A 26,726-nucleotide genomic window follows, 5' to 3' on the forward strand; every position below is an offset into this window, starting at 1 on the left:
TTGTCCTGCATAGATTAGTTAAGATAGATGACAACAGCCCAGATGAGGAAGGCTGAATTCTTGGTTAAGGCTCTGCCTATCCTACTTTGGTCACAAAGAGTCAGACACAACCGAGCGACTGAACTGAACTGAACTGATACTGCTTTGGGGCTTCTGTGGTGGCTCAACTGGTAAAGAATTCGCCTGCAATGTGGGAGACCTGGGTTGGGAAGATCCTCTGGAGAAGGGAACGGCTAACCACTCCAGTATTCTGGCCAAGAGAAGTCACGGATGAAGCACAAGCTGGAATCAAGACAGCTGGGAGAAGTATCAATAATATCAGATATGCAGATGATGCCACCCTTATGGCAGAAAGCCAAGAGGAACTAAAGAGCCTCTTGATAAAAGTGAAAGAGAGTGAAAAAGCTGGCTGAAAACTCAATATTCAAAAAACAAAGATCATGGTATCTGGTCCCATCACTTCATGGCAAACAGACAGGGAAACAATGGAAACAGTGGCTGACTTTATTTTCTTGGGCTCCAAAATCACTGCAGATGGTGACTGCAGCCATGAAATTAAAAGACGCTTGCTCCTTGGAAGAAAAGCTATGACCAACCTAGACAGCACATTAAAAAGCAGACACATTACCTTGCCAACAAAGGTCCATCTAGTCAAAGCAATGGTTTTTCCACTAGTCATGTATGAATGTGAGTTGGACCATAAGGAAAGCTGAGCGTCAAAGATGCTTTCAAACTGTGGTATTGGAGAAGACTCTTGAGAGTCCCTTGGACTGCAGGGAGACCAAACTAGTCAATCCTAAAGGAAATCAGTCCTGAATATTCATTGGAAGGACTGACGCTGAAGCTGAAGCTCCAATACTTTGGCCACCTGACGCCAAAGAATTGACTCATTAGAAAAGACCCTGATGCTGAGAAAGATTGAAGGCAGGAGGAGAAGGGGACGACAGAGGATGAGACGGTTGGATAGCATCACCGACTGGATGGAAATGAGTTTGAGCAAGTTCCGGGAGTTGGTGATGGACAGGAAAGCCCTGCGTGCTGCAGTTCATGGGGTCGCAAAGAGTCGGACACGACTGGGCGACTGAACTGACTGATAGGTGCCTTATAAAACCGTGTTTAAATAAATCAGAGTTGGAACAGACTAAGATAATTTTATTTCCTCCTTAGCATGGATTCTAGACACTAAATTCTTAAGTCACTACGAAAAACAGTGAACTTACCTCTCCAGAAATCAGAGCTATCACCTTCTTCAAACTTGTTATTTGAAAAACCTACACGAAACATAAAATTAAACTTGTAAATTTCGGAAAACAACTACCTAAATCAAATGACCAAAAACCAATTTCGTCTGCAGAAGAAACAGAAACACCTTACAGGGACTGCTAGTTATGATGTCCCTTTAAAACTGTATAAATTACACACAACTATATATAAAAATAGTGAATTAGAATGCATATGCATTGTATGACAACTTCTGCCTTGTGTCACTTTATTAAGATTAAAATACCAGCCAATCTTATACTACCTGAAATGTTACGTATTCCTCCATATGTACATGAGTGAAACATGGTATGTGTGTGTGTATCTCACTATAACCACTATGTACTTTCTATTCAAAATATCAAATTTTTAATTTTATAAATTATACTTTCATCTGATGGAGGACAACTAAATTACAATCCAATATCATATCATTTTTCCCTTCTCAGTATCAAGGAAATTCTACCAACTTCTGTTTATAAAATTTTAAAAACAATCTTTCACCAAACTCTGCTTTCAAGTTTCTCATTTAATAAAACCTTGTGTCTAGATCTATGCATCTCTGGAAAATATAGATGTGGCTCTAAAATTCACTTTAAAAGCATCTATCAGTAATATTTCATACATTTTTAATATATGAGTTTTAATAAAATGATCTTTTAGGTACCTGAGTAACTACAAGTTACTCAGATAATGTAACTTAAAATTAAATGTCAATGTGCAATGTCTCTCAATCATGATCTAATTCAAATAATAAAATATATTAAATTATGGCTTCAATAGTACAGAGACCAATCAATTACTGTTTGAGAGACATTAAGTTTATATGCAAAGTGTCTACATATCAAGTCATTTAATATCTCAGGCTCAACAAAATCTCATGTCCCAGCATTAAACTCCAGAGACATTTAATACACAATTAGCATATTAAAAAGTAAGTATCAGGCCACATATGGCCTCTAGATATGAATGGATAACACTTTTTCCTTAAGCAGATATATAATTTCAAAATAAAGATAGTCCCTACAAAAACAGTATATATAACAAAACAGATTTTTTGGTTATTTTATTTATTTAAATACTTGCAAGTTTTGAAGTTGGTTCAGAAAAAGATTACACTCGACTACCCTCTACAATTGCCCCTTCCCCTCCATATACCTTTCCCAGAAAAGTCAAGTGCTGAGTCTCCAAAATGCTTGAGAAGTCTTCCATCTATGTACTATCGGTTTTGATCTCAAACTCTACATAAATTCTACTTTATAGTTTTTAAATTTTTTTAGACACAAAACACAAATTCAAAACTTCTACTGGTTCTTTTGGAGAAGGAAATGACAACCCATTCCAGTATTCTTGCCTGGAGAATCCCAGGGACAGAGGAGTCTGGCAGGCTACAGTCCACGGGGTCGCAAGAGTCAGACACAACTTGGACAGAGGAGCCTGGCAGGCTACAGTCCACGGGGGTCGCAAGAGTCAGACACAGCTTAGCAACTAAACCACCACCACTGGTTCTTTGTTCAAGTAAAGATGGAAACTCAGATTCACCCCCTGGAAGTTTAAGATAGATCTCTTGCTGCAGGAGCAGGGCAAGGAACTCGTGAGTACAGGAGAAAAGAGGTGGGGTTCACCTGTGGGGTAAATCAATTTGATGAGATGCTGCAACAAGTAGCATGGCTATTAAAAAGGAAAACAAGAAAACTAAGTAGAATAGCAAACACATCCAAAGCAGCATAAAGTGCTGCTCTGAACTATGATTAGGAAAGTGATAGCACTCCCTTGTGATCTCCATGAACTCTTGGGAAAGGCACACACTTCCTATGTATGTTATAAGGAAACAGAACTCAATGACTGTAAGGCATCACTTAAGTTTCCATTGAAAGACATCATAAGCAGATTACCTCTGTTTCCAAAACTCTTTCCAACTCCAAAACCACCCACTCTGGACGTATTCTCTCTTTTATTAGACTCACCAGGATCTGAAAAGGTTCAGATACAATTAAAACTTTTTAAAGTATAAAATCAAGTGTGTCATCAATAACTAGGAATTAAATGAATCTGTGTGGTAAGGGAACTTCCAAGGATGAGGAGAGAGTATTACAGGAACTTATGAAATTAAAATATACCTGCAACTTCTTTTTAAAAAATTCTTACATTATACCAAAGTAAAAACGTAAATATACTACTGCTGAAATACAGCTCTCAACTAGTTGCTATTCTACTAGAGAACTTTAACCAAGAAATTCAATTCTACAATTGAACTCTATTCAACTCTCATTTTCTATATATTGAAACCTCACCCTGACAGATCCAGCTATTTACATTATACCTCTATGTGAAAGTCACTGCTAATGAAAATTCTATACTCTTGTCTTATTATTATTCATTATTTATTCATTTTTAAAAAAATATTTATTATTTATTTGGCTGCACCAGGTCTTAGCTGCATCATGAGAACTCTTAGTTGCAGCATGTAGGATCTAGTTCCCTGACCAAGGATCAAACCAGGGCCCCTGGTATTGGCTGCATAAGAGGCTTAGGTCACTGGACCACCAGGGAAGTCCCTATTCATTTTCCTAGTACTTAAATCACACTCAATCTACTTTTTAAAATTAGAATTACGATGGAGCTAATATAATAACGAAAAAATGCTAACAATACCACTTCCCTTTACCTCCCACTCCTCCATAGTATTTCCCCATATCAACCTTCTTAGTTTTATATTCCACTATACAACTCTGAACACCCAACATTTTAATTCATAAAACAACTTTCCATACTCCACGCTGTGAACTTCTAATATCTTCTATTTCCTACATGCTATTCCTTCAGCATGACATTCCTTGCTTTCCTATTTTTCCTAGCAAAATTCTTTTCACTCTTCAAAAGCCTGAGTCAAAACCCACCTCTCCTGTGAAGTCCTCCTTCAGTCCTCCATCTGTAATCAATTCATCAATCACATTCCCACAGCATACTATGTGTATCTCTTTTTAAGCAATATTTCTTTCCATGTGCTTCTCTACCACGAAATTAAGAATTTTGAGGGCAGAGTTTCTATGGCCAGCAGCACAGTTATTTAAAACATAAACTTAAGCACCCCAAACATCACAAATAGCCACTTTAAACTATCATTGGGATAATTATCATAATCTTGTGATTTTCACAAATTGTCTTCCCTACATCTATAATATCCTAATACAGAGGAGCTAAGAGATCTGTGAAATTCCTAATGCCACATGCAAAACTGTGTATATGCAACTATCAGTATTTTTATCAGATTCTAAAAAAGCATGTGATTTAGGAAGATAAGGCTTTTTAGGCCATATCTCACAGAAGATAAAAAGCCAACCAATATATATTTTAGGTAATTAAAAGTCAATTTTAAAACCATGTTACTAGATATACCCAAGTTGTGAGAAAAAAATACCATAAAGATTGAAACAAACTAGAATGGTAAACTGAATCATTTGGGAAAGGTGTAGTTCTTCTATAAATTTCCAGGATTATATGCAGTATTAAAGAGTACTTTTTTTTTCTTAAATATTATCAGAGTATAGTTAATTTACAATTCTGTGTTAGTTTCAGGTATACAAAGTGATTCAGTTTACATATACATATATTCATTCTTTTTCAGATTTTTTCAAAGATAACTTTTAAAGCATCAATATTCACAGTTTCGATCAGAAATTTAATGTATTTAAATCTGCAACATATTCAATTAACAATTCATAGTAAAATCTCAGTGATGGTTTTCTCATTTAAAAAGGCTCTAGTCAACAATGTTTAGAAGTCTGCATCAAAAAATATCATTCTAAATTAGGATTTTAAAATATATCCAAATATTAAGTAGCTCCCTGAGTGTCCTATTAAGCTATTTTTTATTTCCTAGTAGTAGCAAACAAAATACACACTTGAATCTCTAAGCACAACTACATGGTCCAAAACATTACTGCCTCTCACTTAATATGCAGGCTTAAAGATAAAAAAAATATATATGCATCTTCAACAAATTTCATTAGTAGAAGAAATATGTCAAAACATAAAATTCACACTTATGTTATCTGTGTATTAAAAAATTAAGTTTTCTAAGTAGCAAATGAAATATCATATAACAACATTCAGTTTCCAATGAATAAAAATATATACAAATACCAAAGATTTTCAAAAACTAACATTTAATAAATTCAAGAATAAGTGTCATGTATATATAAAACTATTAACCCTAGCTTAGGGCCCCATAAGAGAAATTTATTTAAAAATCCATATGACCATTTGAGGTTCTAACAGTATTTTGTTGCACTATAATAAAACACAGTGCACAATATTTTCAGCAGTTTAATAACAAATCTAAAAATGGAAAGGAGGAAACTATTTTGCTGTGTCATTATCTGTCACATCTAGTGCTGGTTGTTCTGAAAGTGACAATAAAAACTTTCAATTTTGGGAAAACAACCTCTTAATACTAGTGAGCTAACAAAACTGTTTCACATACTGCCTTTTCTTGAGAAACATAAAACTTAAGAAAAAGGGCCTTCACACTCTAGTCTCTGGAGTTTCTCCCATTCCTCCCATGCCAATGGGAACAATAACCATCAACACATCAAGAAGCAGCTCTGGGAAGCAACTCTCTTTAACCAATCTACCCATCTAATCAATTCAACGATTTCCTACTATCTTATAATGTAAAACAGTGAAAAGAGTACTGGTATTAAAAACAAAATCGTCATCCCAACCAAGTCTACTGTACACTAAGTTATATCAGATTTAACCTTGCACTAAACAGCCATAAAAGCCTCTATTCATTCCACTATTCACCTATTAAAACAGATGACTAAAGAAAGATTCTTACCTCTGTTTCCCAAACTCCTCCCAGAGGCAAATCCACTTCTCATGAAATGATCTCTTTGAGATGATCCATCACCCATTTCTAAAGTAAATAACATCTGAAGCAAGTCAAAATAACAAAAAAGTATCCTGGTGGTAAGTAAGCTTTAAACCATCTAAATGTGCCATCCACACGGCATAGGAGGAATTTTACATAGCAGTAAGAAAGATGAGTAGCCTAGTAGAAAAATGGGCGATGAATAAGAATAGGTAGTCCTCCAAATGAAAAAAAACGCTGACTAACTCCCACTCATAATTAAAGACACTGAAAATCAAAAGAAGAATATAACTTTTCCCAACCATGACTGACTGGAAACAGTTTGCTAATACGAATCTAGTAGAAGACCTTAATGGGGCTTTCCTCGTAGCTAAGTCGGTAAAGAATCTGCCTGTAATGCACAAGACCTAGGTTAGATCTTTGGGTTGGGAAGATCCTCTGAAGAAAGGAACAGCCACCTATTCCAGTATTCTTGCCTGGAGAATACCATGGACAGAAGAGACTGGCAGGCCACAGCCCATGGGGTTGCAAGAGTTGGACATGACTCCGACATGACTTAGTGACTAAACTACCACCAGAAGAACTACCACCACATTTCTCCAAAGAAGACATACAGATGACCAACAAACACATGAAAAGATGCTCAACATCACTAATTATTAGAGAAATGCTAATCAAAACTACAATGAGTTATCACCTCACACAAGTCAGGATGGCCAACATCAAAAAGTGTACAAACAACAAATGCTGGAGAGAGTGTGGAGAAAAGAGACCCTCTTCCACTGCTGGTGCGAAGGTAAATTGATACAGCCACTATGGAGAACAATACGGAGGTTCCTAAAAACTACTAAAAACAGAAGGACCCTATGACCCAGCAATCCCAACACTGGGCATATACCCAGAGAAAAACGTAATTCAAAATGACACATGCACTCCAATGTTCACTGCAGCACTATCTACAAAAGCCAGGACAGGGAAGCAAGCAAAATTTCCATCAACAGAGGAAATGAATAAAGAAGATGTGGTACACACAGATAATGGAATATTACTTGGCCATGAAAAGGAATTAAATTGTGTCACCTGTAGAGACATGGATATACCTAGAGACTGTCATACAGAATGAAGAAAGTCATAAAAACAAATATCATATATTAATGTATAAATGTGGAATCTAGAAAAATGGTACAGATGAACCTATCTGCAAAGCAGAAACAGAGACACAAACATAGAGAACAAATCTAAGAATATCAAGAGGCAGGGGGTTGCGGGAAGGATGAACTGGGAGACTGTGTTTCACGTATATACACTATTGGTGCTATGTGCAAAATAGATAACTAATGAAAATCCTACTGTATAGCACAGGGAACTTTATTCATTGCTCTATGGAAGGAAATCTAAACAAGTGGAAATATATATATTACTGATTCACTTTGCTGTACAATAGAAGCTAACACAACATTGTAAAACAACTATATTCCAATAAATATTGTTTTAAATGCCAAGACTAGTCAAGGACGTAAGGAAATAAGCACGAATTAGATACAACATTGAAACTATAAACTAGATCCACCTTGATCCTAATTTTAAAGGAAAATACTTTTTGAAAATATACTAGTATACTTTTTCCTGTGGATATACTCACATGGTAACACAGATACACATAAAAATGTTTTGATAAGCACTGTCTATAACAGCCAAGAAAAACAGTCAAAGGAGAACAGACAAATTACAATCATCCACAGAACACTGTAAACATTCACAGAACTAAAAACATTAAACTGGTGACTTTCTTCAACAATAGAATGTTCATAAAAACCGACCACATGGAAGGCCAAAATGTAAATTCAACAATTTCAAAAATCAGTTATCACATACACAAAACTCTCTAATTGCAATGCAATCAAATTAAAAATTGCTAGAAGACAAATACTGTATATTTTTGCTTATAAGTGGAATCCAAAAAATAAAACAAGTCAACAAATACACAAAAACAGATAAGATGAACAGATATAGAAAACCAACTAGTGGTTTGCCACATGGGAGAAGGGTGAGGGAGGTATGAAATAGGTGAAGGGGAGGTAAGAGGCACAAACTCCTAGTTATAAAATAAATTAGCTACAGGGATGTAATATACAGCACAAGGAATATAGTCAATATTTTACACTAACTCTGTATGGTGTATAATCTATAAAAATAGCAAATCACTATTATACACTGACAACTAATGATCGAGTAACTCAATTATACAATTTTAAAATTCTCTTACATTTGGAAACACTTCTATCAAAACAGTTCAAAGAAAAAAAATTACAATGGAACTTTACAAATACTTAGAATTGTATGATAAAATGACACATATCAGAAATTACATTTTTATACAATAAGAACTGAAAATTAATGAGGTAAACATCCATCTCAACTAGTAAGAACATTAGAAAAACAACAAATCACAGAAGAGTAAAGGAGAAAAATGGTGGTAAAAGCAGGCCTCCCTGGTGGCTCAGTGGTAAAGAACCCACCAATGAAGGAGACACAGGTTCAATCCGTAGTTCAGGAATGTCCCACATACGATGGGACAACTAAGCCTGTGTGCCACAACTACTGAACCAGTGCTCCAGGGCCCATGAGTTGCAACTACTGAAGCCCATGCACCTAGAGTCCGTGGTCCACAACAAGAGAAACCAGTGGAATGAGAGGCCCATGCACTGCAACTAGAGAGTAGCCCCCACTCACCACAAGTGGAGAAGGCCTGTGCAGAGCAATTAAGACCCAGTACAGCCGTAAATAAATACAACTAAATAAATCTTTTAAAAATATTAACAACAAAAGATAAAGAAAGAGGAAACAAACATATAATAGTGGCTCAATAAAGCCAAAACTAAGTTCTTTAAGAAACCAATGACCCACTCCAGCACAAAGGACTCAAAGTGGGGAGATGGAAAAAGGTATTTCATGCAAATGAAAATGACAATAAAGTGGGGGATGCAACACTCCTATAAACAAAACAGACTTCCAAACAAAAGCCATAAAAAGGCTAAAGAAAGACACTATATAATGATAAAAGAATCAATACAAGAAGAGGATATTACTCTCAATGACACATACACACTCAATATAGGAGCATCTAAATTTATATAAATATTTATTTATTTTATATTAAAATTATATTTAAATACTTAAATAATTATATATAAATACAAAAACATATAAGTATATAAAATATCATATTCTTTGCAGAGAAAACATGGAGAACACTATACAGTCAGCAAACACAAGACCGGGAGCTGACTGTGGCTCAGATCATAAACTCCTTATTGCAAATTCAGACTGAAACTGAACAAAGCAGGTAAAAATCACTATATCCTTCAGGTATGACCTAAATCAAATCCCTTACAATTATACAATGGAAGTGAGAACCAGATTCAAGAGATTAGATATGATAGAGTGCCTGAAGAACTATGGATGGAGGTTCATGACATAGTACAGAGGGCAGTGATCAAGACCATCCCCAAGAAAAAGAAATGCAAAAAGGCAAAATGGTTGCCTTAGGTGGCCTTACAAATAGCTGAGAAAAGAAGAGAAGTGAAAGGAAAAGGAGAAAAGGAAAGATATACCCATGTGAATGCAGAGTTCCAAAGAATAGCAAAGAGAGATAAGAAAACCTCCCTCAGTGATCAGTGCAAAGAAATAGAGCAAAACAATAGAGTGGGAAAGACTAGAGATCGCTTCAAGAAAATGAGTGATACTAAGGGAACATTTCATGCAAAGATGGGCACAATTAAGGACAGAAATGGTATGGACCTAACAGAAGCAGAAGATATTAAGAAGAGGTGGCAAATACACAGAACTATACAAAAATGATCTTCATGACCCAGATAACCATGATGGTGTGATCACTCACCTAGAGGCAGACATCCTGGAATGTGAAGTCAAATGGGCCTTATGAAGCACCACTATGAACAAAGCTAGTGGAGGAGATGGAATTCCAATTGAGCTATTTCAAATCCTAAAAGACGATGCTGTGGAAGTGCTGCACTCAACACGCCAGCAAATTTGGAAGACTCAGCCAGTGGCCACAGGACTGGAAGAGGTCAGTTTTCATTCCAATCCCAAAGAAAGGCAATGCCAAAGAATGTTCAAACTACCCCACAATTGCACTCATCTCACATGCTAGCAAAGTAACCTTCAAAATTCTCCAAGCATGCTTCAACAGTACATGAACTGTGAACTTACAGATATTCAGGCTGGATTTAGAAAAAGCAGAGGAATCAAAGATCAAATTGCCAATATTCACTGGATCATTGAAAAATCATGTACTCCAGAAAAACATCTACTTCTGCTTTATTGACTACACCAAAGCATTTGACTGTTTAGACCTCAACAAACTATGAAGAATTCTTAATGAGATGGGAATACCAAACCACCTCACCTGTCTCCTGAGAAATTTGTATGCAGGTCAAGAATCAACAGATAGAACTGGACATGGAACAAAAGACTGGTTCCAAATAGGAAAAGGAGTAGGTCAAGGCTGTATATTGTCACCCTGCTTGTTTAACTTATATGCAGACTACATCATGCAAAATGCTGGGCTGGAGGAATCACAAGCTAGAATTAAGATTTCCAGGAGTTATATCAATAATCTCAGCTATGCCGATGACACCACACTTATGGTAGGAAGCAAAGAAGAACTAAAGAGACTCTTGATGAGGGTCAAAGAGGACAGTGAAAAAGTGGCCTTAAAATTCAACATTCAGAAAATGAAGATCATTGCATCCAGTCCCATCACTTCATGGCAAATAGATGGGGAAATAATGGAAACACTGAGAGACATATCTGGGGGGGGCTCCAAAATCACGGCAGATGGTGACTGCAGCCATGAAATTAAAAGACTCTTACTCCTTGGAAGAAAAGTCATGACCAACCTCAACAGCATATTAAAAAGCAGATACATTACTTTGCTAACAAAAGTCCATCTACTCAAAGCTATGGTTTTTCCAGCAGTCATGTAGGGATGTGACAGTTGGGCTACAAAGAAAGCTGAGTGCCGGGGAGGAGCCAAGATGGCGGAGGAATAGGACCGGGAGACCACTTTTTCCCCTACAAATTCATTGAAAGAACTATTGAACACTGAGCAAATTTCACAAAACAACTTCTGATCGCTAGCAGAGGACATCAGGCGCCCAGAAAAGCAACCCATTGTCTTCGAAAGGAGGTAGGACAAAATATAAAAGATCAAAAGAGAGACAAAAGAGCTAGGGACAGAGTCCCGGGAAGGGAGTCTTAATAGAGGAAGTTTCCAAACACCAGGAACCCCTCGCACTGGCGGGTCTGGGGGAAGTTTTCAAACCTCAGAGTGCAACCTAACCGGGAGGAAAAAGTAAATAAGGCCCACAGATTACGTGCCTAAAAGCAACTCCCAGCAGAAAAGTACCCCAGACGCCCGCATCCGCCACCAGCAAGTGGGGGCAGAACGGAGAGGAGCGGGTGACATTGCTTAGGGTAAGGACCGGCCCAAAGGCCCTGAGAGCAGTCGGAGGGAGCTTTTTTAAACTGTGGGATAGCAACAGAGAAAATTAACCAGCCCGAACACACTGCCGCCCGATCGCAAAACAAAGGGACTGAGAAACTCCAGAGAAGAGCTAGCCTGCGGCAGACCGGCCCATCCCACCAGAGGTAGGAGGCAAAGGGGAGGGGAAAGGGGCAAACTCGGCCCCAGAGATGGCATCCCCTCCCACACTGCAAACAGGCCTCCAGTTTCTATCCAAAGACTTCCTGAGATTCTGGATGGTCAACATCTGGCTGCCTGAGCCGCTCAGGCCGGGGAAGGCACAAAACGCAGGCGCAACCGAGTTCGCGCTTTTGTGGAGTACGCGAAAACTGGAACCGCACGCAACACAGGGCACGCTCCCTATAGAGCAGCCGGGAGCCTGAGCAGTGTAGACGGGGAAAGCACAGACACTGGTGAACAGGGGCAAACCCAGTGTGCCCGGAACACTGTGAATGCTCCCCACACACAGCGATATCTGTCTGCAGCACCCCGCCCTCCCGGTAGCAGGACTGAACTAGCGAACCTAAATAAGAGATCACCTCTGCCCGCCTGTGTCAGGGCGGAAATTAGACACCGAAGAGACGGCAAACAGACGCCAAATAAACAAAGGGAACCGCTTCAGAAAGGACCGGTGCAACAGATTAAAATCCCTGTAGGTAACACCGACTACACCAGAAGGGGCCTATAGATACCGAGAAGTATAAACTGGAATGAGGAGCTATCTGAAACTGAACTGAACCCACACTGACCGCAACAGCTCCAGAGAAATTCATATATATATATATTCTTTTTTTAAATTAAAAATTTTTTTTCTTTTTTTTTTTTAATTTTATCTCTTTTATTTTCTTTTAAAATTCCCTACTACTCCCCCATTACTCCTTAACTTTCATTTTCATATATTTTTACGATTTTTTTAATTAGGGGAAAAATTTTTTTTTCTTTTTCTTTTTTTTTCTTGTTTTTCTCTCTTATTTCATTTTAAAGTACTCTAATACTCCTCTATTATGTCTTAATTTTCATTTTCATTTCACTATAACCTTGCAAAAAAAAAAAGAGAGAAGTCCTATTTTTAAACTGAACTTCATAATTATTTCTAGATTTTTTGTGTGTGTTTGTTTTTGTTTTTAAATATTGTATTTTAAAGAGTCTAACATCTATGCTTGATTTTTAATCTTTGTTTTTCAGTATGTGATATAAATTTTGGACATTTAAGAATCCAATATTCAGTTCCCATTTCTATTCAGGAGTGTGTTGATTACTCCCTCCCACTTTTAACTCTCTGTTTTCTACCTCAGAACACCTCTATTTCCTCCTTTCCCCTTCTCTTCCCAATCCAGTTCTGTGAATCTCTGCGGATGTCTGGGGTACGGAGAAAACTCTGGGAACAGACAACTGCGTAGATCTGTCTCTCTCCTCTTGTGTCCCCCTTTTTCTCCGCCTGCTTATCTCTATCTCCCTCCTCCCTCTCCTCTTTTTCATGTAACTCCGTGAACCTCTCTGGGTGTCCCTCACGGTGGAGAATCTTTTCACCATTAAGCTCGAAGTTTTATTATCAGTGCTGTATAGCTGAAGAAGTCTTGAGACTACTGGAATAAATAAAACTGAAATCCAGAGGCAGGAGACGTAAGCCCAAAACCTGAGAACACCAGAAAACTACTGACTACTCGGAACATTAAGTAATAAGAGACCATCCAAAAGCTTCCATACCTACACTGAAACCAACCACCACCCAAGAGCCAATAAGTTCCAGAGCAAGACATACCACGCAAATTCTCCAGCAATGCAGGAACATAGCCCCGAGCATCAACATACAGGCTGCCCAAAGTCACACCTAACACACAGGCCCATCTCAAAACTCATTACTGAACACTCCATTGCACTCCAGAGAGAAGAAATCAAGTTCCACACACCAGAACACTGACGCAAGCTTCCCTAACCAGGAAAACTTGACAAGCCCATCGTCCAACCCCACCCACTGGGTGAAACCTCCACAATAAAAAGGAACCACAGACCACCAGAATACAGAAAGCCCACTCCAGACACAGCAATCTAAATAAGATGAAAAGGCGGAGAAATACCCAACAGGTAAAGGAACATGAAAAATGCCCACCAAGTCAAACAAAAGAGGAGGACATAGGGAATCTACCTGAAAAAGAATTTAGAATAATGATAATAAAAACGATCCAAAATCTTGAAAACAAAATGGAGTTACAGATAAATAGCCTGGAGACAAGGATTGAGAAGATGCAAGAAGTGTTTAATAAGGACCTAGAAGAAATAAAAAAGAGTCAATTAAAAATGAATAATGCAATAAATGAGATCAAAAACACTCTGGAGGGAATCATGAGTAGAATAATGGAGACAGAAGGTAGGATAAGTGAGGTAGAAGATAAAATGGTGGAAATAAATGAAGCAGAGAGGAAAAAAGACAAAAGAATCAAAAGAAATGAGGACAACCTCAGGGACCTCTGGGACAATGTGAAACGCCCCAACATTCGAATCATAGGAGTCCCAGACGAAGAAGACAAAAAGAAAGGCCATGAGAAGATACTCGAGGAGATAATAGCTGAAAACTTCCCTAAAATGGGGAAGGAAATAGCCACCCAAGTCCAAGAAAGCCAGAGAGTCCCAAACAGGATAAACTCAAGGCAAAACACCCCAAGACACATATTAATCAAATTAACAAAGATCAAACACAAAGAACACATATTACAAGCAGCAAGGGAGAAACAATAAATAACACACAAAGGGATTCCCATCAGGATAACAGCTGATCTATCAATAGAAACCCTTCAGGCCAGAAGGGAATGGCAGGATATACTTAGAGTAATGAAAGAGAATAACCTACAACCTAGATTACTGTACCCAGCAAGGATCTCATTCAGATATGAAGGAGAACTCAAAAGCTTTACAGACAAGCAAAAGCTGAGAGAATTCAGCACCACCAAACCAGCCCTTCAACAAATGCTAAAGGATCTTCTCTAGACAGGAAACACAGAAAGACTCTATAAACGTGAACCCAAAACAAAGTAAATGGCAACGGGACCATACCTATCAATAATTACCTAAAATGTAAATGGGTTGAATGCCCCAACCAAAAGACAAAGACTGGCTGAATGGATACAAAAACAAGACCCCTATATATACTGTCTACAAGAGACCCACCTCAAAACAAGGGACACATACAGACTGAAAGTGAAGGGTTGAAAAAAAAATATTTCACGCAAACGGAGACCAAAAGAAGGCAGGAGTTGCAATACTCATATCAGATAAAATAGACTTTCAAATAAAGGCTGTGAAAAGAGACAAAGAAGGACACTACATAATGATCAAAGGATCAATCCAAGAAGAAGATATAACAATTATAAATATATATGCACCCAACATAGGAGCACCACAATATGTACGGCAAACGCTAACGAGTATGAAAGAGGAAATGAATAGTAACACAATAATAGTGGGAGACTTTACTACCCCACTCACACCTATGGATAGATCAACTAAACAGAAAATTAACAAGGAAACACAAACTATAAATGACACAATGGACCAGCTAGAACTAATTGACATCTATAGGACATTTCACCCCAAAACAATCAACTTCACCTTTTTCTCAAGTGCACACGGAACCTTCTCCAGAACAGATCACATCCTGGGCCATAAATCTAGTCTTGGTAAATTTAAAAAAATTGAAATCATTCCAGTCATCTTTTCTGACCACAGTGAAGTAAGATTAGATCTCAATTACAGGAAAAAAATTATTACAACTTCAAACATATGGAGGCTAAACAACATGCTTCTGAATAACCAACAAATCATAGAAGAAATCAAAAAAGAAATAAAAATATGCATAGAAATGAATGAAAATGAAAACACAACAACCCAAAGCCTATGGGACACTGTAAAAGCAGTGCTAAGGGGAAGGTTCATAGCATTACAGGCCTACCTCAAGAAACAAGAAAAATGTCAAATAAATAACCTAACTCTACACCTAAAGCAACTAGAGAAGGAAGAAATGAAGAACCCCAGGGTTAGTAGAAGGAAAGAAATCTTAAATATTAGGGCAGAAATAAATGCAAAAGAAACTAAAGTGACCATAGCAAAAATCAACAAAGCTAAAAGCTGGTGTTTTGAAAAAATAAACAAAACTGACAAACCATTAGCAAGACTCATTCAGAAACAAAGAGAGAAGAACCAAATTAACAAAATTAGAAACGAAAATGGAGAGATCACAACAGACAACACTGAAATACAAAGGATCATAAGAGATTATTACCAGCAGCTCTATGCCAATAAAATGGACAACTTGGAAGAAATGGACGAATTCTTAGAAAAGTATAACTTTCCAAAACTGAACCAGGAAGAAATAGAAGATCTTAACAGACCCATCACAAGCAAGGAAATCGAAACTGTAATCAGAAATCTTCCAGCAAACAAAAGCCCAGGACCAGATGGCTTCACAGCTGAATTCTGCCAAAAATTGAGAGAAGAGCTAACACCTATCTTACTCAAACTCTTCCAGAAATTTGCAGAAGAAGGTAACTTTCAAACTCATTCTATGAGGCCACCATCACCCTAATTCCAAAACCAGACAAAGATGCCACAAAAAAAGAAAACTACAGGCCAATATCACTGATGAACATAGATGCAAAAATCCTTAACAAAATTCTAGCAAACAGAATCCAACAACATATTAAAAAAATCATACACCGTGACCAAGTGGGCTTTATCCCAGGAATGCAAGGATTCTTTAAAATACGCAAATCAATCAATGTAATACACATTAACAAATTGAAAGATGAAAACAATATGATTATCTCAATTGATGCACAGAAAAGTCTTTGACAAAATTCAACACCCATTTATGATTAAAACTCTCCAGAAAGCAGGAATAGAAGCAACATACCTCAACATAAAAAAGCTATATATGACAAAGCCACAGCAAGCATTACCCTCAATGGTGAAAAATTGAAAGCATTTCCCCTAAAATCAGGAACAAGACAAGGGTGCCCACTCTCACCACTACTATTCAACATGGTGTTGGAAGTACTGGCCACAGCAATCAGAGCAGAAAAAGCAGTAAAAGGAATCCAGATAGGAAAAGAAGAAGTGAAAGTCTCTGTGTTTGCAGGTGAGATAATCCTCTACATAGAAAACCCTAAAGACTCTACCAGAAACTTACTAGAGCTATCAACGAATATAATAAAGTTGCAGGATATAAAATTAACACACAGAAATCCCTTGCATTCCCATACACTAACAATGAGAAAACAGAAAGAGAAATTAAGGAAACAATACCATTCACCATTGCAACACAAAGAATAAAATACTTAGGAGTGTATCTACCTAAAGAAACAAAAGACCTATACATAGAAAACTATAAAACACTGATGAAAGAAATCAAAGAGGACACAAACACATGGAGAAACATACCGTGTTCATGGATTGGAAGAATCAATATTGTCAAAATGGCTATTCTACCCAAAGCAATCTATAGATTCAATGCAATCCCTATCAAGCTACCAACGGTATTTTTCACAGAACTAGACCAAAGAATTTCACAATTTGTATGGAAATACAAAAAACCTCGAATAGCCAAAGTAATCTTGAGAAAGAAGAATGGAACTGGAGGAATCAACCTGCCTGACTTCAGAATCTACTACAAAGCCACAGTCATCAAGACAGTATGGTACTGGCACAAAGACAGAAATATAGATCAATGGAACAGAATAGAAAGCCCAGAGATAAATCCACGAACCTATGGACACCTTATCTTTGACAAAGGAGGCAAGGATATACAATGGAAAAAAGACAACCTCTTTAACAAGTGGTGCTGGGAAAACTAGTCAACCACCTGTAAAAGAATGAAACTAGAACACTTTCTAACACCATACACAAAAATAAACTCAAAATGGATTAAAGATCTAAATGTAAGACCACAAACTATAAAACTCCTAGAGGAGAACATAGGCAAAACACACTCCAACTTAAATCATAGCAGGATCCTCTATGACCCACATCCCAGAATATTAGAAACAAAAGCAAAAATAAACAAATGGGACCTAATGAAACTTAAAAGCTTTTGCACAACAAAGGAAACTATAAGCAAGGTGAAAAGACAGCCCTCAGATTGGGAGAAAATAATAGCAAATGAAGCAACAGACAAAGGATTAATCTCAAAAATATACAAGCAACTCCTGAAGCTCAATTCCAGAAAAATAAATGACCCAATCAAAAAATGGGCCAAAGAACTAAACAGACAGTTCTCCAAAGAAGACATACAGATGGCTAACAAACACATGAAAAGATGCTCAACATCACTCATTATCAGAGAAATGCAAATCAAAACCACAATGAGGTACCATTACACGCCAGTCAGAATGGCTGCTATCCAAAAGTCTACAAGCAATAAATGCTGGAGAGGGTGTGGAGAAAAGGGAACCCTCTTACACTGTTGGTGGGAATTGAAACTAGTACAGCTGCTATGGAGAACAGTGTGGAGATTTCTTAAAAAACTGGAAACAGACCTGCCATATGACCCAGCAATCCCACTTTTGGGCATACATACCGAGGAAACCAGATCTGAAAGAGACACGTGCACCCCAATGTTCATCGCAGCACTGTTCATCATAGCCAGGACATGGAAGAAACCTAGATGCCCATCAGCAGACGAATGGATAAGGAAGCTGTGGTACACATACACCATGGAATATTACTCAGCCATTAAAAAGAATTCATTTGAATCAGTTCTAATGAGATGGATGAAACTGGAGCCCATTATACAGAGGGAAGTAAGCCAGAAAGATAAAGACCATTACAGTATACTAACACATATATATGGAATTTAGAAAGATGGTAATGATAACCCTATATGCAAAACAGAAAAAGAGACACAGTTGTACAGAACAGACTTTTGGACTCTGTGGGAGAAGGCGAGGGTGGGATGTTTCAAGAGAATAGCAGCAAAACACGTATATTATCTAGGGTGAAACAGATCACCAGCCCAGGTGGGATGCATGAGACAAGTGATCAGACCTAGTGCACTGGGAAGACCCAGAGGGATCGGGTAGAGAGGGAGGTGGGAGGGGGGATCGGGATGGGGGATACATGTAAGTCCATGGCTAATTCATGGCAATGTATGACAAAAACCACTACAATATTGTAAAGGAATTAGCCTCCAACTAATAAAAATAAATGAAAAAAAAGAAAAAAAGAAAGCTGAGTGCCGAACAAGTAATGCTTTTGTACTATGGTGTTGGAGAAGACTCTTGAGAGTCCCTTGGACTGCAAGGAGATCCAACCAGTCAATCCTAATGGAAATCATTCCTGAATATTCATTGGAAGGACTGATGCTGAAGTAGAACCTCCAATACTTTGGCCACCTGATGTGAAGAACTAACATTTGAAAAGATCCTGATGCTGGGAAAGATTGAAGACGGGAGGAGAACGGGATGACAGAGGATGAGATGGTTGGATGGCATCACCGATCGAGGGACATGAGTTTGGGTAAGCTCTGGAGTTGGTGATGGACAGGGAATCCTGGGGTGCTGCAGTCCATGGGGTCCCAAAGAGTCGGACATGACTCAGCAACTGAACTGAGCTGAAATATAGAAAACAAATACTAACAGACAAATGGATGGGAATACAATAATAGAGGAGACTTGAAGACCTCAATGACATCAGTGGACAAACCTTCCAGACAGAAAATCAATAAGGCAACAGAGATCCTAAATGACGTATTAGAACAGTTAGACTTAATTGATTTTTTCAGGACATTCAGTTCAGTTGCTCAGACTCTTTGGTTAATACAGTAAATTTTGTTGTTATATGTATTTTTTTAATTGAAAATATACTAGAAGTAGCATATTAGCCTGCTGTGAACTTCAACAAAATCAAAGACTACTGTCATGAGTTTAATTTTCTAGCCCAGGTCCTACCACTTCCACCTATCTTCTCAGCTTTATAAAAAATGTAGGTGAACAAGATGGAGACAAGTGACAGGGGGAAAACAACAGCTCCCTTATCTTGATTTGTTTCTCTTATTTGCCAAGGACCTCCCTAAGTTAGTTTTCAGATCCCAAAGAAGCTCATATTATCTTTTTTTAATTAAATATTTTACTTTTTTAATTAATTTATTTAATTGGAGGTTAATTACAATATTGTGGTGGGTTTTGCCATACATTGACATGAATCAGCCACCGGTGTACAAGCCACGGGTGTACATAGCTGTACCTGTGTACAGCCACAGGTGTTCCTAGTTCCAAACCATCCTCCCACCTACCTCCCCATCCAATCCCTTTGGATTGTCCCAGTGCAGCAGCTCTGAGTGCCCTGTTTCAAGCATCGAACTTGGACTGGTCACCTATTTCACATATGGTAATATACATGTTTCAATGCTATTCTCTAAAATCATCCCATCCTCACCTTCTCCCAAGAGTTCAAAAGCCTGTACTTTATGTCTGTGTCTCTTTTGCCGTCTCACATATAGGGTCACTGTTACCATCTTTCTAAATTCCACCATGTATATGCGCTAATATACTGTTATTGGTGTTTTTTATTTCTGACTTACTTCACTCTGTATAATAGGTTCCAGTTTCAACCACCTCATTAGAACTGACTCAAATATGTTCTTTTTATAGCTGAGTAATATTCCACTGTGTATATGTACCACAACTTTCTCATCCATTCATCTGCGGACAGACATCTAGGTTGCTTCCATGTCCTAGCTACTGTAAACAGTGCTACAATGAACACTGGGGTACACGTGTCTCTTTCAATTCTGGTTTCCTCAGTGTGTGTGCCCAGCAGTGGGACTGCTGGGTCATATGGCAGTTCTATTTCCAGTTTTTTAAGGAATCTCCACACTGTTCGCCATAGTGGCTGTACTAGTTTGCATTCTCACCAACAGTGTAAGAGGGGTCCGTTTTCTCCACACCTCCAGCATTTATTGTTTGTAGACTTTTTGATAGCAGCCATTCTGACCAGCGTGAGATGGTACCTCATTGTGGTTTTGATTTGCATTTCTCTGATGATAAGTGATATTGAGCATCTTTTCATGTGTTTGTTAGCCATCTGTATGTCTTCTTTGGAGAAATGTCTGTTTAGTTCTTTGGCCCATTTTTTGACTGAGTCGTTTATTTTTCTGGTATTGGGCTGCATGAGCTCCTTGTGGGTTTTTGACATTGAAAGTTGCTTTGTTTGCTATTATTTTCTCCAATTCTGAAAACTGTCTTTTCAACTTGCTCATAGTTTCCTTCGTTGTGCAAAAGCTTTTAAGTTTAATTAGGTCCCATTTTGGTTTTTTTGCTTTTATTTCCATTACTCTGGGAGGTGGATCATAGAGGATCCTGTTGTGATTTATGTCAGAGTGTTCTGCCTATGTTTTCCTCTAGGAGTTTTATAGTTTCTGGTTTTACATTTAGATCTTTAATTTATTCTGAGTTTATTTTTGTGTATGGTGTTAGAAAGTGTTCTAGTTTCATTCTTTTACAAGTGGTTGACCAGTTTTCCCAGCATCACCTGTTAATAAGATTGTCTTTTCTCCGTTGCATATTTTTGCCTCCTTTGCCAAAGATAAGGTGTCCACAGGTGCGTGGATTTATCTCTGGGCTTTCTATTTTGTTCCACTGGTCTATATTTCTGTTTTTGTGCCAGTACCATACTGTCTTGACGACTGTAGCTTTACAGTATAGTCTGAAGTCAGGCAGGTTGATTCCTCCAGTTCCATTCTTCGTTCTCAAGATGCTTTGGCTATTCGAGGTTTTTTGTGCTTCCATACAAATTGTGGAATTATTTGTCCTAGTTCTGTGAAAAAATGTTATTGGTAGCTTGATAGGGATTGCATTGAATCTATAGATTTCATTTTCACTATGTTGATTGTTCCAATCCATGAACATGGTATATTTCTCCATCTATTTGTGTCATCTTTTGATTTCTTTCATCAGTGTTTTACAGTTTTCTAAATATAGGTCTTTTGTTTCTTGAGGTAAATTTATTCCTAAGTATTTTATTCTTTTTGACGTAATGGTGAATAGGGTTGTTTCCTTAATTCCCATATCTATTTTCTTATTGTTAGTGTATAGGAATGCCAGGGATTTATGTGCATTAATTTGATATGAGTTTGGTTTAAATAGTTGCTATCCTGACAGGTCACCATCACTGTAACCTGCTTCAACACCTGAGTCTACTCTCCTACTGCCTTGTATCAGGAATCCTGACAATTCCCATAGCAGCCTGAAAGCCAAACATGCAACTTGGAGGCTGGGCAAAGGTTTTACAGCAAACCCACTAAAAAGGAGGATACACTCTAACATTACACTCTCTCTTCTCTCCCTTCCTTTAATTGTAAGAGGCTCCGAACCCAAAATATTCAAGCCAAAACGTCTCCCTAGAAAATTTAAAAACATCTTTGACAAGGTATCTATTAGTCTGCTTCTCATCCAGTGGATGAAGCCCTTAACCTAAAAACAGTTCTGCATTTTTGCTTTAACACATACCTGATGATGAAGCCAGAGTCCTGTTAAAAGTGTCTCCATTTGCTCCAGAAGAATACCTATCCTGTAAGAAAAAAGAAAACACTAGTTTTCTACTTCGAATAATAACAACGAGTAATCTATCTCATAAATATTAGAAAGTTTTAACAATTGGGTTTTGTCCAGAACAAAATAATTAAAGAATGTAAGATTTCCTGGGTCACTGCATGTTCTTTTATTTACTACTCTAAAACACCTTCACTTTAAAATTGTATGAATAGGGAGGAGCCAAGATGGCGGAGGAGTAGGACGGGGAGACCACTTTCTCTCCTACAAATTCATCAAAAGAATAACTGAACGCAGAGCAAACTTCACAAAACAACTTCTGATCGCTAGCTGAGGTCATCAGGCGCCCAGAAAAGCAGCCCATTGTCTTCAAAAGGAGGTAGGACAAAATATAAAAGATAAAAAGTGAGACAAAAGAGCTAAGGACGGAGATCCGTCCCGGGAAGGGAGTCTTTAGAGGACGTTTCCAGACACCGGGAAACCCTCTCACTGGCGGGCCTGGGGGAAGTGTTTGAGTCTCGGAGGGCAACCTGACTGGGAGGGAAACAATAAATAAAACCCACAGATTACGAGCCTAAAAGCAACTCCCAGCAGAAAAGTACCCCAGACATCCGCATCCACCACCAGCAAGTGGGGGCCGCACGGAGAGGAGCGGGAGGCATTGCTTGGGGTAGGGTCCGGGCCTGAGTGCCCTGAGGACAATCGGAGGGAGCTTTTGTGAGTTGCCAACTTGAACTGTGGGAGAGCAAAAGAGAGAGAGAAAATTAACCGGCCGGAACACACTGCCGGCCGTTTGCAGAACAAAGGGACCGAGAAAGTCCAGAGAAGACCTCGCAGGCTGCAGACCGGCCCAGCCCCGCCAGAGGCAGGAGCAAGTCACGGCGAGACACAGGGCGCAGGCACCCGACCGGCACAGGCGGGGACTGGGGCTGGGGACGCGGAGGGCAGAAGGCGCACGCACCCGACTGGCGCTAGCGGAAACTGAGACTGGGAGCGCGGAAGGGAGTAGGCGCGCCACACCCGTGGAAAGTGCGCCCGTCAAGCCCCTGGCTGCCTGGACTGCTCTGACGGGGAAGGCACAAAGAGCAGGCGCAGCTTTCTGTTCCGCGCTTTTGTGGAACACCCGAGGGCTGGAACCTCGCGCAGCGTGGGGCGCGCTCCATATAGAGCAGCCGGGAGCCTGAGCAGCGCAGACGGCGAAAGCAGCGCCAGCCTCTCTCCGCAGCACCAGCCCCTCCCCGCAGCGCCAGCCCCTCCCTGCAGCGCGGCCGAACTAGCTAGCTGATTAAGAGTCCACCTCTGCCCGCCTGTGTCAGGGCGGAAATGAGGTTCTGAAAAGACCGGCATACAGAAGCCAAATAAACAAAGGGAACCGCTTCAGAAGGGACCAGTGCAACAGATTAAAATCCCTGTAGAAAACACCGACTACACCAGAAGAGGCCTGTAGATATCGAGAAGTGTAAGCTGGAACGAGGAGCTATCTGAAACTGAGCCTAACCCACACTGACCGCAACAGCTCCAGAGAAACTCCTAGATATATTTTTACTTTCTTTTTTATAAGTAAGAAAAAAAATTTTTTTATTTTATTTTTTCTTTTTTATTTTTTCTCTTTTATTTTCCTTTAAAATTCTCTATTACTCCCCCATTACTCCTTAACTTTCATTTTCATAGACTTTTACGATTTCTTTAATTAGGGAAAAATTTTTTTTCCTTTCTTTTTTTTTCCTTTTTCTCTTCTACTTTCTATTTCTCTTTTTCTCTTATTTCTTTTAAAGTCCTCTAGTACTCCTCTACTACTTCTTAATTTTCATTTTCAGTACACTATAACCTTACAAAAAAAAAAAAGAAGAGAAGCCCTATTTTTAAACTGAACTTCATATATATTTCTAAAATTTGTGTGTGTGTGTGTGTGTGTGTGTGTGTGTTTGGTTTTTGTTTTTAATATAGTATTTTTAAGAGTCTAACCTCTACTCTAGATTTTTAATTTTTGTTTCTCAGTATATGATATAAATTGTGAACATTTAAGAATCCAATATTCAATTCCCATTTTTATTCAGGAGTGTGTTGATTATTCTCTGCCAATCTTGACTCTCTGTTTTCTACCTCAGAATACCTCTATTTCCTCCTTTCCCCTTCTCTTCCCAATCCAATTCTGTGAATCTTTGTGGGTGTCTGGGCTATGGAGAACACTCTGGGAACAGACAACTGCGTAAATCTGTCTCTCCCCTCTTGAGTCCCCCTTTTTCTCCTCCTGCTCATCTCTATCTCCCTCCTCCCTCTCCTCTTCTTCATGTAACTCTGTGAACATCTCTGGGTGTCCCTAATGGGGGAGAATCTTTTCGCCATTAACCTAGAAGTTTTATTATCAGGGCTGTATAGTTGGAGAAGTCCTGAGACTGCAGGAAGAATAAAACTGAAATCCAGAGGCAGGAGACTTAAGCCCAAAACCTGAGAACACCAGAAAACTCCTGACTACATGGAACTTTAAGTAATAAGTGACCGTCCAAAAGCCTCCATACCTACACTGAAACCAACCACCACCCAAGAGCCAATAAGTTTTAGAGCAAGACATACCACGCAAATTCTCCAGCAACGCAGGAACATAGCCCCGAGCATCAACATACAGGCTGCCCAAAGTCACACCTAACACATAGACCCATCTCAAAACTCATTACTGAACACTCCATTGCTCTCCAGAGAGAAGAAATCAAGTTCCACACACCAGAACACCGACGCAAACTTCCCTAACCAGGAAACCTTGACAAGCCAATCGTCTAACCCCACCCACTGGGTAAAACCTCCACAATAAAAAGGAACCGCAGACCACCAGAATACAGAAAGCCCACTCCAGACAAAGCAATCTAAACAAGATGAAAAGGCAGAGAAATACCCAACAGGTAAAGGAACATGATAAAGGCCCACCAAGTCAAACAAAAGAGGAGGAGATAGGGAATCTACCTGAAAAAGAATTTAGAATAATGATAATAAAAATGATCCAAAATCTTGAAAACAAAATGGAGTTACAGATAAATAGCCTGGAGACAAAGATTGAAAAGATGCAAGAAATGTTTAATAAAGACCTAGAAGAAATAAAAAAGAGTCAATTAAAAATAAATAATGCAATGAATGAGATCAAAAACACTATGGAGGGGATCAAGAGTAGAATAACGGAGACAGAAGATAGGGTAAGTGAGGTAGAAGATAAAATGGTGGAAATAAATGAAGCAGAGAGGAAAAAAGACAAAAGGATCAAAAGAAATGAGGACAACCTCAGGGACGTCTGGGACAATGTGAAACGCCCCAACATTCGAATCATAGGAGTCCCAGAAGAAGAAGACAAAAAGGAAGGCCATGAGAAAATACTCGAGGAGATAATAGCTGAAAACGTCCCTAAAATGGGGAAGGAAATAGCCACCCAAGTTCAAGAAACCCAGAGAGTCCCAAACAGGATAAACCCAAGGCGAAACACCCCAAGACACATATTAATCAAATTAACAAAGATCAAACACAAAGAACAAATACTAAAAGCAGCAAGGGAGAAACAGTAAATAACACACAAAGGGATTCCCATCAGGATAACAGCTGATCTATCAATAGAAACCCTCCAGGCCAGAAGGGAATGGCAGGACATACTTAAAGTAATGAAAGAGAATAACCTACAACCTAGATTACTATACCTAGCAAGGATCTCATTCAGATATGAAGGAGAATTCAAAAGCTTTACAGACAAGCAAAAGCTGACAGAATTCAGCACCACCAAACCAGCCCTTCAACAAATGCTAAAGGATCTTCTCTAGACAGCAAACACAGAAAGACTGTATAAACGTGAACCCAAAACAACAAAGTAAATGGCAACGGGACCACACCTATCAATAATTACCTTAAATGTAAATGGGTTGAATGCCCCAACCAAAAGACAAAGACTGGCTGAATGGATACAAAAACAAGACCCCTATATATGCTGTCTACAAGAGACCCACCTCAAAACAAGAGACACATACAGACTAAAATTGAAGGGCTGGGAAAAAATATTTCACACAAACGGAGACCCAAAGAAAGCAGGAGTCGCAATACTCATATCAGATAAAACAGACTTTCAAATAAAGGCTGTGAAAAGAGACAAAGAAGGACACTACATAATGATCAAAGGATCAATCCAAGAAGAAGATATAACAATTATAAATATATATGCACCCAACATAGGAGCACCGCAATATGTACGGCAAACGCTAACGAGTATGAAAGAGGAAATGAATAGTAACACAATAATAGTGGGAGACTTTAATACCGCACTCACAACTATGGATGGATCAACTAAACAGAGAATTAACAAGGAAACACAAACTATAAATGACACAATGGACCAGCTAGACCTAATTGATATCTATAGGACATTTCACCCCAAAACAATCAACTTCACCTTTTTCTCAAGTGCACACGGAACCTCCTCCAGAACAGATCACATCCTGGGCCATAAATCTGGTCTTGGAAAATTCAAAAAAAT

The 26,726-nt window shown here is 38.7% G+C and overlaps 1 protein-coding gene across 7 annotated transcripts in view; it reads right to left on the reverse strand.

Annotated features, from left to right (window-relative positions):
- LOC122435824 (probable ATP-dependent RNA helicase DDX4) overlaps nt 1-26,726 on the reverse strand; it is an 87,720-nt gene that overhangs the window by 47,182 nt on the left and 13,812 nt on the right. For 5 of the 7 annotated variants that reach the window (XM_043459905.1, XM_043459907.1, XM_043459902.1 and 2 more), the window contains exons 3-6: nt 22,181-22,241; nt 6,104-6,181; nt 3,156-3,233; nt 1,221-1,271 (exon numbers count right to left, since the gene is read on the reverse strand). In XM_043459905.1, coding sequence (XP_043315840.1) covers nt 1,221-1,271; nt 3,156-3,233; nt 6,104-6,181; nt 22,181-22,241 — 268 coding nt within the window. The remainder of the gene's footprint in view (nt 1-1,220; nt 1,272-3,155; nt 3,234-6,103; nt 6,182-22,180; nt 22,242-26,726) is intronic. The other 2 variants (XM_043459906.1, XM_043459908.1) reach the window with 1 other exon arrangement.

The sequence above is a fragment of the Cervus canadensis genome, chromosome X, assembly GCF_019320065.1.
Source record: "Cervus canadensis isolate Bull #8, Minnesota chromosome X, ASM1932006v1, whole genome shotgun sequence".
Lineage (NCBI taxonomy): Eukaryota > Metazoa > Chordata > Mammalia > Artiodactyla > Cervidae > Cervus > Cervus canadensis.